Consider the following 12,800-nt stretch of genomic DNA (forward strand, 5'->3'; position numbering starts at 1 on the left):
GCTCTTCACAGAAAAAAACTTTTTAGTATCTACATAAGCTCTCATTTTTACTAACAGACACTGAACAGCAGCATTTTTTTTTTGTGTTCTGAAAGCATTTTTTTGAAAGGCATAGAGGGAGAGTACAGCTGAAAATGGAAGGAGTGAATTCCTGTTTTCACTGAGGCTGACAAGCCAGAGACAGAATTTGGGTATAAGGACAAAGAGCCCCAAGCTGCAATTTGTGGCCACTGTTCCTTGCTGTATCAACTGATATGACCAAGAAGAGTTTTGTTCCATCGTCTTTGTTTGCCCTTCAAACATTTGTAAGCAGTATTAGAGTGCCTCTGGTCCTCCTTTTTACCAGACTAAACAAGCCCAGCTTGTCAGTGTCTCTTCAGAGGACATGTGCTTTAGGGCCCCTGACTATCTTGGTAGCCCTCCAGTTTTCAGTAGATAAAGATTCATTGTCCAAAGTAAAATGAAGTACCCTTTGTATCTGTTGTAATAATACAACACTGAAAGAGTTAAAAACAATGCAGATATTCATCACTTGTGTGGAAAATCTGTGCTCTGAAGGGCTGCCCAATTTTCAGTGATTATAACAACTTTTTGATGTTAAAAGAATGTATGCATAGGCCATACATTTCCTTCTAAGACCAAAAGAAACATGTTTTTCTTGTGAAGCTTAATCAAAACAGTGTTTGTTGTGCATTCCTGATGGCTGTATAGCTAAAGGAAATTAATTTTTCTTTAACCAGCAACTGGGACTTAGGGGAGACCACAAACAGTGATACAAACAACTGCTTTGGGGCAGTTCACACAGGAGTCCTGAAAAGCTCAGGCTGACCACACAAGGCCTATGAGGTTAATCTTGCTATTGGATAGTACTGTAAACACTATCTCAAGTTCAGTTCTTTACATTTTTACACCACTCAAGGCTTCAAGCCAAGGCCTTGATAAAAAGAATGATTTGGTTCTTGAAAAGCATGGCAAAAAGCTGACCAAACAGTCTGTTTCCAATACCACCTGATGAAGTCTGAAGGAATCAAGACCTCCTGCATGCAGACTGAGAGTTATATTTGCACTGATGCATCAAACCCATTTACCCTCCATTTAATCTCTCTTTACTGACAGCACTGAACATTCTTGCACAGGTCGTGTTCAACAATACACAGTCTGACCACAACTGCCCAACATCCTGCTGTGAGCCCATGTACTGCAACAGGTTCTTACCTACAATGTCTTCATAGGCATTTTCTTCTAAAGTGCTCTTGGATCCAAATTTATGCTGGCTCTCAGTCCCATTTTCAGTTGGGGAGGGAGGGTACAGGGATTGCAGACTTGACGCATCCTCAAACTCAAAGGATTTTCTAAAGTTTAAAACAATAAGTAATTAGTAACTAGAATGCAAAATGACTCAAACACTTAGCTGAGCATTTGTTTGCTAAGAAATATACATAAAATGACCAAAAAAAAATAATCACACATCATGCAAGAACTAACTTTTAGAGGACCTCAAGTCCTGTACTCACAGCGGTCTTTATTATAGCAATCCGTGACACTTTTATGAGGTTGGAAGTATTGTTATCCCCATTATGTGGACAGGGAGAAAATACCAAGAAAATATGTGATCTTTTTCAAAGGTTACAGAGTAAGTTAGCAGCACAGTCCTCAGATTAGAAATTGCTTTGGTCTTACCAGGGCCCCCAGAAACATGTGGCCATCTCTCCTCAAGAAAAAGACATTTCTCTGGAAAGCGTTCCTCCACCGGTTGCCCTGGGAGACGTAGCCCTTAGTTTGAAAACACTCACATGTCTTGAACCTCTAGATATGTTCCCACATAAAGGTCAGCGTACAAATGCCAAAGGCAGACTCGTGTGAAAGTCAGCCATTTCACTTGCACACGCTGCATCAAGCACTGGCAGCAAAGGACAAAGCATGGAGGAAGTTAAGGCTCTCTGGGGTAGATGAGCAGCCCAGGCTGATGGCTGGGGGCCTGAAGGTTCAGGCTTTCTGGCAGGAAGGTGAGAGGCAGCTGGGTCAGATGAACCCATACAACTTGTCTCCCACTCAGGTACTCGAAGGAGAGGTGATTCACTGCCTCTCACCCACATCTGTCCCAGTGCTGCTGAGCAGCTCTGGGTAGAAAGGAACCCAAGCCCTCCCCATTCTCCAGTTTGCCCATCACTTGTTCTCTGAGGCAACATCTACACTGAAGTTGAGAGGTGCATGGTTTGCATTGCCAGCTGTACAGGGGCTAGTATTCATTTGATTGATTTAGTACTGAGGATGAAATGGTGTGAAAAATGGGCTCAGGTTGGAGTGTAAATCCCAGGGTGCTGTAAGGCTTGCAGAGACTGTGCTGATGGCCATACTTCACTCATTGATACCCAAACTATATGAACAGTAAATCATCCTGCCATCAACGCCCTTTCCTCTTCTCCCCAGCTGGAGTGAAACATATGTTGACAGTATATCCATATGGCAGTGGCAGAGTCTCATGAGATACTTCAGCCTGTTAATTGGCTCAAGAGTATCCCTACAGGCAATATAGTGACTATCATACAGACACTGCATTTGACAAAGGCATTTCCTAGTTGTCTGCTGGAGCAGACTTATGGGTCTGGGGCAGGCTTAGGAGCCCCCTCTCTCTCCTTTCCCTAATTCTTAAGAATATCCAAGTCTGTGTTATACACATCAGGATGGTGGCAGAAACATGCCGTGCATTTCAGATCCAGACATCCACTCCACACCTATTGGCAGTTATAAAAGATGCTTAGGCACTGAAGACATACCTGTGCATGAAATTAGACTTTCTAAAGTAGTTAAATATCCAACTCATAGATTTCAAGGCAATGCTATGATGCAGTGACACTGCATAGGACCACGGGAATGGTTTTGTGGACCAGTACTCAGCTGTGGTCCATCTGTCCCGAGCCTATCCTGTGACACTCCTCTCCTGCGCTGTGTCTGTGCCAGAGAATCTCCATCCGCTAGGGAACATCCAGCTCACATCAATCTGAAGTGTAGAAGCTACCATGGGCACCAGGTCGTCTGAATACAGACTGGCTGTATGCTAGCAGGCAAATATGAGAGACTTCCTCCATTTTACTATAATATTGAATTAGCCACCACAAAGAAAACCAGTGTTCTCAACCAAAATATTAGAAGAATAAATATCCACAGTCCATTCTCATGACATTCCAGTGAGTGTAAACCACACGTATGTTCAATCTGAAACATGCAGTTACAAGCTGTAGACATAATGAATCACGTCTGTTCTCAAAAAGAGAACAGTTTGGAGACTGAGATTTCAATAACTAATATTAACAAAATACTGTCATTCTTAGATGACTTGTACGGTCTCAAGCTCTTTGTAAATGTTGGAATTCTCCTTACTGTAACTAAAGGAAGGACAGTAGCAAAGACAATAAAATTAAGATTTTATAAAGTATTTCCACCCAGCCTTGAAGTCAGCTGGCAAACCTGCAATTTTGGGACATTGATTTAAACTTACTTAGATCATCATTTATCAGAGGTAAGTCCGGAGAAATCACTAAACTACAGCAGGGTAAAGCTGTTACAAGCAAGTGGAAACCCACCCTGTACAACGTCAAACTGATTTGCAAGAATCCTCAGGTACACATAATAACACTGTAAATCCTACAACTTATACTGCACTAATCACAACTTAAATTGATAAATATTGCTTTTGTTTTGGGCTCATACCTACTAGCCCCACCCAGGAATGAAGCTCCATTGCTGAACTGTGCTGTTGTCTAACTCCGCTGTGACAGGGGACTGAACCTGCGGAACAGTAGGTGCAAGCATGAATTGTACCTCTTCTTGAAAGAAGTTTCAAAACTTCATCTCACAAACTCATTGTAACAAAATACTATGGTTCTCAGATGACTTGTACGGTCTCAAACTCAGTGAGAGTTGTGTACTCAGAGACTGACTTTGATCACTTAGCTGCAGGTCGCACGGTGATTCTGTGCAAGAATAATCTCCTGTTATTCATTCCTCTCTGCCACCCACCACACAGACCATTTTACCACTTGCCCCTTAATTTTCCAATAAAGGCTATCATTTACAGCAGAACATTCAAAAATTATTGTTTGTCTTCTGTACATTGGAAATGCTGTGCAGAACAAAATGAGGTCAGCTTTATTTCACAAATTCTTGTTAAAATCTAGATTTACTTCCTCTAACTGAGATTACTGCAGGAACTCAAAGATAAGCACTGCTAATCAGAGCTTGGCTTTCCACATTTCCCCCCACCGCCTTTCTCAGAGAAACAACGCACGTCAGCAGAGCTGCTTGATCCATTTCAGAAGCAGGTGTCTTTTGAAAGTAAAGAACAGAATCTGAAGGCTCCTCTTCTCCTTTTCCTGCCTCAGCGTACTTCAGGTCAGGTTGTGCTGACATAAACTTTTAATTAACTGAGCCAACATCAAGCACCAGATACTGAACTGATAGTGTGCATTTGAGATGCTGTTTAGCAGTTATGTGCAAAGCTCATCACTAAATACCAAGAGTGTGCATGTATCATACACATGCATAGATAGGTGAACTTGTTAAAAATGCCGTACTTTGAATGCTTAACAACAACTATGCCTACAATTTTCTAAGCGGTGAGCACAATGAGTTGTACCGTTTCCAAAAAGTCAAGGGGAATCACGTAATTAAAACAAGCCAAGCTCCACAGACTGCTGGGGAAACAGCCATACACTCTGCTCATCATTAACTCAGGAAGGATATAAAGGCCTTTCTGTGCTAAAACATCTTTTTCTCAGCATTAATCCTCTACAGCTATTGATAGTAACTTAGGACAACATTTCTGAGCGCTGAACTAAATAAATTCATCAACATTGCATAAAACTGACACAACTGCTGTGGTAACAAGCTTTGGAAACACAAACCCTCTGCAGGTATGTTTTGCAGTGAACAGGCAGACAGGACTATGACAGACCAGCTATGGTCCCACTACAAGAGGATAAGGAAATTATGCTCCTATAAAAATCCCAAATCAGGGCTTATGTGCCAAAATGAATGAGATGATAACCTTTAGCACACATGACCTAGAGCCTTTTCCAGGGATCGAGCAATGCAGGTTGGCATTGCTGTAGCCATGTCAAGGTATTGTACCAGTGCATCCCATCAGTGCAATCCAGAGGAAAAAATACTTGTCTTGCACGCAATTCCTAGCATTTCTCAGGTCAAAAGCATTGCATTAGAGGAAGAATTTAAAATATTTTTACTAAAAAAATATAGCACATTTATTTATTTGAAGATCGAGCACAAGACATTTCCTTGAATTTTACCTATTCTGGGATTTTCTGTGAAAGCGCGACTCTTTCTTTGGCCTTCTGGTCACGGGGGGTGCAGGGGTGGACGGGAGGGGAGGAGGAGCAGCAGGTGTAGGAGATGGAGGTAGGCCATTGCTTGGTTTACTTTTGTGGTTTTTGTCTGCTTCATATTCAAAGGTGCGTTTGGGCTTGGGGACAGGATTCACTGCGGTGTTAGCCGGGCTTTCGAGGAGCAGTTTAGGGCCAGCTGAGTTTGCAGTAACCCCCTGTTTTGTCTTACTGCTTTTCTCAGCCTCAGTAGGTGTTTCTGGTTCACTCCCCAAAATAACATTCCCTCCTTTGCTATCACTTAGGGTCCCACTCAGTCCCTCCACAGTACTCAGAGTCACAGACTTTTTCCTCCCTTTGTCAACACTGTAACAGCTACTTGGTAACTGGGGGAGGCCTCTGCCAGGCTGCTCTTTCAGTGCCTGCTCGATCTTCTGTATTCTGTTGAGCACGGCAGAGGACTCTTTCCTCACGTGGCCCTTGAGGAAAGCGGCAGAAGGAGGCTCGCTCCTGCCTAATCTCTTTTCGAACCGATGGCAGGAATCCCTGTCCAGCAGTTCTTCCTCCTCTGTTTCTGGGTAAGAGCACTCAGAAAATGTTCGGCTCATTCTTCTGAGCCCTTTGAAATCGAACGTCTTCTCGCTGCAGGGAGAGGTGAGCACACTGGGGCAACTCTCACTGCCCGACCTCTCCCCAGCATCCCTCTTGTCCACACACGCACTCATCCTGGGGGACGGCTCCCGGCGACACTCCCATTCTGTGATCTTCTGCCTGATGTCCAGCGCCTGGGAGCGGACGCTTGCCCGGCTGAGTGAGAGGTTCCTCAAGTTGGTGGCAGTGCCCAAGGACAGAGTGCTCCGGGCGAGCGGATGGCCCCCTATTGCTTCCCCATCTTGAGCCTCCTTTGGACTCTCCTTTTGGTCCTCAGCCTTGAACACGGACAGCCTTTTATCCAAAGCACCCACGCTGATGGCTTTGAGAGGGTGGCTTGGGGACTCTGTGTCTGATGCGCTCGTGGAGGTACTTCGCAGCGTAGATGTGCGGCTGCTCCAGTCCTTGAGGCGCAGTCTGGAGTTGGAGACTTTGGTGAGCCGAGTAGAACGGCAAGAGTCCTCACTATCGCTGAGGGGGTAGGCTGGGCTTCTTCGCGGGGACAAAAGAGGTGGTGGAGAGACTGACTGACACCTAGAAGCAGAAAGAAATAAAAAATCAAGTCCTTGGGGAAACTAGAGTTATTTGCCAAATTTCTTCTGGCTGCAGGTAAAGCAGAGGATGTCTGCACACTGCAAAACTACCCCAAAGCATCACTAAATACCATTCAGCCACAGAGTCGGGGGCAGGGGACAGCAGCAATTAACTGATATCAGTGATGAGCTGATGAGCAGAGCATTCAGCACGTCCAAAGCCAGTTTTCTCACATGTATATGACCCCCAGCTTTTCCAAGTTTCCCAAGTTTAAAGACAGCTGAGATTCTTACAGCAAACCATTGCCTTGAATGCACCTACCACCTCCAGCAGAACAGCTCCCTGGCCTCCCAGATTAAGGATTCCCTCTGCAGGAAAAGGGGATTGTCAGGGAGAAGATTCCCACTGCAACAAAAGTGGGAAAGACTGACCAACAAGGAGCACAGTTTACTCACTGGTTGCAGTGAGCAAACCAATTTAAAAAGCTGTTGGTTTTTAATTCATAACATCTGAAGCAAAGTATCTCCATAGTCAGCCACTGCAGTATTTTAGCCACAGCATTTCAAATCTCCAGTGTATACAGTAAACTAAATAAAACAGCAAAAGGAAGACCTGTTTTGTCTTTGGTCTGATGTTGCGGCCAACAGATTAAATTCTCCTTACCAAAGAGAAGAGAAGTAATTTCTTATCGAAAGAATATTACAGACTGAAAAAACATATTAATCTGCCCACAGTATATGTTGAAGAATATAAACTATACAGAAAGGTCTCAGTGTTACCCTGGAAAAAACCCTCAGAAAAATTTTTGCCATGGTTTGCAAAATCATCCATTGTTACTGGGGTTGTGTACATTGTTGCAAAGACTTTTAAGAACAAAAAGGCAAAAGGAAATTAAACAACACATTAATCAGCTGGTTCATCACCGATGAACCAGCAATAAGAAAACTAAGCCAAAATCACGTCAAAAAAAGGGGGTTTACTGCTCTGCCACAATACATACATACAAATCATAGCAGAAATAATCACGACTCCTTTGACATTTTGCCCTAGCAACCTTTCCGCTCCAAACAGTATGGAAAGAAGAGGAAAGATCCAAAAGTAATGCTTTGCATATGCAAATTCCTGTTCTATGAAGATTGTGGACAATAAGTTATTTTTTTATAAACCATCCTGTATACATAAAAGCAAATGGATAAACTATTTGACCAAAAGAAATCATGGGAACAAATGTCTCCGCTATAGCAAAAGGAGAAAAGATTCAGAAGATCCCTGCTGCTATACAGTTTTCTCCCCAACAGCCAGCCAATAGCTACAGGCACAGGTGCCAAGTTCTGTGCATTAATCTGAAAGTCCAGAGCACTGAGGCAATTTCTGAAAAATTTTCTTTGACACAAGAGATATTTCCTTCTCCTTCAAACACATCCCCAAACCAAATTATTAGATTTCATCCTGGTTTCCTACAGTGGATACTTTGCAAGCAAAGCTCAGAAGTATCACAAAAGAGGAAAGTTCTGGTCAGAAAAGGACAATGATCAATTTATCACAGAAGGGAACTTATACCTTTTTCAGAGTCCTGTGATAATCAAACCTTTTCGGCACAGAAGTTGCACTGCTTGGTGACTTCTGTTTCTTCATCGTTTTGAAAAATAAACATGCCCATAGGAAAAGAGAGATCTCATGCCAAAGACAATGGCAATACTCCATCAAGCTTAAAGCTTCCTCATTTCAGGATAGAAAGGATGCATGTCAAAATACACTCTTTTCATCCTAGAAGTTAAATTTCCTGCTATTCTATACAGCTTCAGACAGGTGTCTTAAGAGATCTCAGAAGATCAAAAGCAGGTGACAGGTGATGAGTGGTTTTGGCTGGTTGTTGCAGTGTAGAGTTTGTAGTGAATTACCTAGAATTACCTTGGCCTACATACCTTTACAGTGCCTGAAGATGCAACCTAAATCAGCCTCCTCAGACTTGGTGGGGTGTCCTGATTCTTCATTATTCCTGTCTCTCCCATCTCAATCTCTTCGGTTTAATACCACAAAGTCAAAATTTTATATTATTCTCAATGCTCCTTCAGCTTAGACTTGAGATCCTGTTCTCATAACTCCTGTATGTCGTGCAGGTCTGGCTCCAGAGCTGCACTGACATTTCTCTCAATGAAAGAGGTATCACCTGGTAGAAGTGTATTTTACATATAAAGACTACAGCCTCCACTGCAGCCTTTGAAGCTGCATATTAGCCAAATCCACTATCAGGATTCAGCTAAGGGATAGGGACAGATCCTGCAAAGAGGCCACGTGGAATGCTTTAGCATGTTAAAACTCATTTATTAGATTCTAAATGATAATCTGCATTGACAATAGCAAGAATAAAATACAAAATGACTGGGGTAATGTCAGTAATGGGATAGCCGAAATGAAGGATGTGCTGGCAATCCTCTCTCTGCCTTTGACTCACTATATAGAAAAATACCGTAGGCATAGTCCCTCATCTCCTTACACTCTAAGAAACATCTTTTTGGTTGTTTCCACTGTCAGAAAAAGGTTTGTTGACTCATCAGTATTCAACATAACCTGCAGAAGTTGCAAAACATTTCTTTTTAGAGATATAAGCCATTCTTTTAAATCCCAGGTCCCCGGTAAGGCAACTGCACTTAAGGGTCTATCTTGAAACCCCTGAATTCAGTTACAAACCTTCCACCCACTTCCACTGTGCAAGACTGGGGCTGTAGAGCAACAGGCCCTCTGGAGGTGTATGCTGTTAAGTACTCAGGATACCACAGTTAAGAAAAAGATTCTGTTTTACATTGCATTATGCTGTAAATTTAAGTAATCCAGATAGAAGCTACAGAACTAATTGAACAAAAAAGAGAAACAAAGCTTTGTCCTTATGGCTTCAGGCATGCGTTCTCTAAAGGACAGTGGCAAGTAACAGAATGAAAAAAAAAAAAAAGTCCAAAAGGTGATCAGTGGATAATAAAATGGTCCTTCCCCAAGGAACCTACTTTCATTAGAAGACTATTCTCTTGAAGGCACAATAGTTCCACAGACTTTAAAACTCGTATTATTGGACAGAGATGAAAAATTAAATAACTTGCAAACTTCCATACAAAGATTGTAAAGCAAAATGTTTTTATTGAAGTTTTCTACATACACAATGATACATGCAGCACCTTACAAAGCATATCATTACATACACCTTCAAGATATTACATATAAACAACATAAATAAAGATTATGGAATCAAGTTTAGATTTCTTAACAAGTTCACTTGAATAGCACCTTCTTTCTGGGCAATGACATTTCTTTGAGAATACCAGCATTTCACAGATCACATTGGAATAAGTTGCTTCGATTCCCTATCTGATAAGGGTATTCTTCCAACACGCAGCCTTTAGGTGAGCAGCTCTCAAACCACTGGCAAGTCAGCAGTGGCAAGCAGTCTCAAAGGTAAATTGCCTGCCAAGGAGCCCACAATGTCTTGTAAACAGGGCAGAGACCTTGAAACTACCTTCCTGGTGGGACTCATTGCTGCACAGTGAAGGGAGCAGAGAGAATCTGAGAGGTGCTTTCCAGCCCTCTAGACCATGCTTAGCTTTGCTGCTGTGAGTTGCTCCCTGAGAAATCAGCAGAATTACCCGCAGTAGGAGAAAACTGATAATATCAGTGACATTCTGTAGGATTTTGAACTCTAGATACAACTGAGTTTTAAATTCTGATTCAGTCTCTTCTCTCTAGTTTCTCTTTTTCTCACCCAAACATAGAAAAAACTTTTAATTTACAAAAACTGTAATTCTCCAGGCCTGCTCTCAAATAAAGATATGGTTTCCATGGATCAATGTATGTATTCATATCATTTTCCCTAATAAAGGCTAGTATCAACAGGCATCTCCTTTCACTAGTACCAATGAACACCTGTGGATAACAGTGGAGCTGTTTCTCATCTGCACTGAGAACAGTATCACTTGCCACATTGCTTTGAGATAATTTGCACCCTACTCATCACAAAGCAAAAACTGAATTCCTGCCCTCTTTGTGAGGCCTCTAGCAAGGCGGACGTGTACTAAAAAAAAAAAATCTATGGTGATGGAGAAGGGCTGGTTCTTGGTGCCATAAATGCCTGAGCCCTCACCCTATATCTGACTCAAAAGTCAGAAAGTCTCTGATTTTGGACAGGACACCGATCTTTACCTACCTACAAAACATGGGTGCTAGCACTTGGCTGTGTGTAGAAGGAGAATTTAATTCCTGGAGACGACTCTGAAAGTGGGCAATTCAAAATCAGTACCAAAAGCAGTGAGCCTGGCCTTTTGATCCAGCTGATACACAGCTCCTGCCAGTTTCCATTGCCAAACATTAACTCCAGAAAAGAGGAGAAATGAATGGCAGACAGAGAGCTGACAACTCCCACAACTTCACGAGATAGTTTTCAACAACAGGAGGCAGCCAGAATGGTGACCGAAGAGCTGTCTTTATACATCTTTTGGAAGTGAAAGTACAGTGGAAAATAAAAATATGCGTTTACCGAGGAGTTTGCATCCACGATCCACACGCTTTTTATAAACACTAATAACAATATTAAGTTGCATTTCAGACCAGGTATTAAAGGTGACTGGAGGGTGGTTAAGTGACTTGCCTGGAAAGAGTTAACAGGATTCCTAACTCCCACTGCCCTGCTCTGACTTCTGAGCTAAGCAGCTCAGACTCCACAGCATTGTTTTAGTTCTCCTGAAGTGTCAGGAGCGACTCCACAGATCATCCTGTGCTGAGGAAAGACAAGCTGGCTGAAACTGCTCAGCTATCTTTCAGTTTTGCGAATCCCGTCTGCCCTGCTTAAACCAACACTTACAGAATAATAAGACAGTTTTTGGCTCTCTGATCCAGGGAATTTCCCACTTCAACATGCTCATGCTTGGGAGCCCATTTACTGAAAAAAGAGCAAGAAACATGTTGACAAAAAGGTACTGGGTCTTTCCAGGCTCCTGTTGATGAGATCCTGTCATTTCACAGTAACACTGATGTTTGGTGAGATGATGCAAAAATCACACGCTGTTTTTATTCCTCAGGACTTTCTCCCCCCTTTTGCTAGGAAAATATTGCTTTCTTAGTATTTTATTTAGGTTTTCTGCTTATCCCTGATTTTTCTCAGGGCATTGTGCCATTTCGTCAGGACAACCTAACCTGTTTCAGAGCAGTGATAACAACATCAGAATCAGCTGTGACCCTAAGCATGTTAGTTTGTGTATTGAGCAGATTTGGCCTGCCACACGTGACTTAGAGACTTATTGTTGCTCTAGCCAACATTTAAAGAGGTCTGAAACAAAAGCAACAGAAATTTCTCCTTGCAAGAGCAGCAAAACTAATTTTTAAAAAAACCCCATCATTTTCTCAGTAATTGAGTATACAGAATGTTTCCCAAGAAAGATGTGAAGAAACACATCTTCATTCACTATACTGTTAGAATATCCATCTTCAGCTGGATCCTGAGATCAGCAGGGCTCCAGTACAGACACTGAAGCTGCCCTGATTTCAGGTAATTGAGGATCTAACTACAAAATTCTCAGGAAATTTGTAAGAGAGAATGCTAGGAAATGCTCAGCTACCAACTTCCAAATTATTTCATGAGACACTACAAATTAATAATATTTTATAATTAATGATGATCTTCATTTCTTTAAATAAAGAACCTCTCTCTCAAGCAAAAGATTGCACAAAAATGATCATTTGAAGCACTAATTCAGATATCCATTGTTAACATTCCATTGGAAAGAATGGTAAAGCCCACACCTTTCTGGCATCTTGTTAGACTTTTTGGCTACTGAGGAAACAAAATGGATTTGTTCAGACTTCAGGATGAAAAACTGAAATTATCATTATAACTGAATGTTGAAAAACCTCTAAATCCTGGGGATTTTATTGTGTGCCCAGATGAGCTTATCTATGTCCAGATCTTCAACCAGTATAAGCCTCCAAATAGTTGAAAGGCAAGTGAAATAAGAAACTCAGAGAACAAGATATAACTTATTGGATCCTTGGATTTTCAAAAGGGTATTTTCTCCCATACAAGTGTAACTTCTCACCACATTAAAAAGCTGTACTTGCATTTTTGTATTCACACTAAAAATGGATTGTATTATGGGTTCAGACCTGACTTCTACCCATAATTCAGGACACAGAAACAAAAATGAGGATGCACATTTTTTGAACTGAGCAAGAGGCAGGACGATGTCCACCTGAAAGTAGAGCCTTGTATGGTCAGACTGTAACAGTGGTTCAGCA

General features: G+C 42.0%; 1 protein-coding gene across 1 annotated transcript in view; it reads right to left on the reverse strand.

Moving 5' to 3' along the window:
* Positions 1 to 12,800, reverse strand: part of ST5 (suppression of tumorigenicity 5) — a 120,223-nt gene that overhangs the window by 79,198 nt on the left and 28,225 nt on the right. The window contains exons 2-3 of the mRNA XM_009328563.1: positions 5,307 to 6,524; positions 1,216 to 1,352 (exon numbers count right to left, since the gene is read on the reverse strand). Of these exons, the coding sequence (XP_009326838.1) occupies positions 1,216 to 1,352; positions 5,307 to 6,524 (1,355 nt within the window). The remainder of the gene's footprint in view (positions 1 to 1,215; positions 1,353 to 5,306; positions 6,525 to 12,800) is intronic.

This window comes from Pygoscelis adeliae, unplaced genomic scaffold (assembly GCF_000699105.1).
Source record: "Pygoscelis adeliae isolate BGI_AS28 unplaced genomic scaffold, ASM69910v1 Scaffold166, whole genome shotgun sequence".
Classification (NCBI taxonomy): Eukaryota; Metazoa; Chordata; class Aves; order Sphenisciformes; family Spheniscidae; genus Pygoscelis; species Pygoscelis adeliae.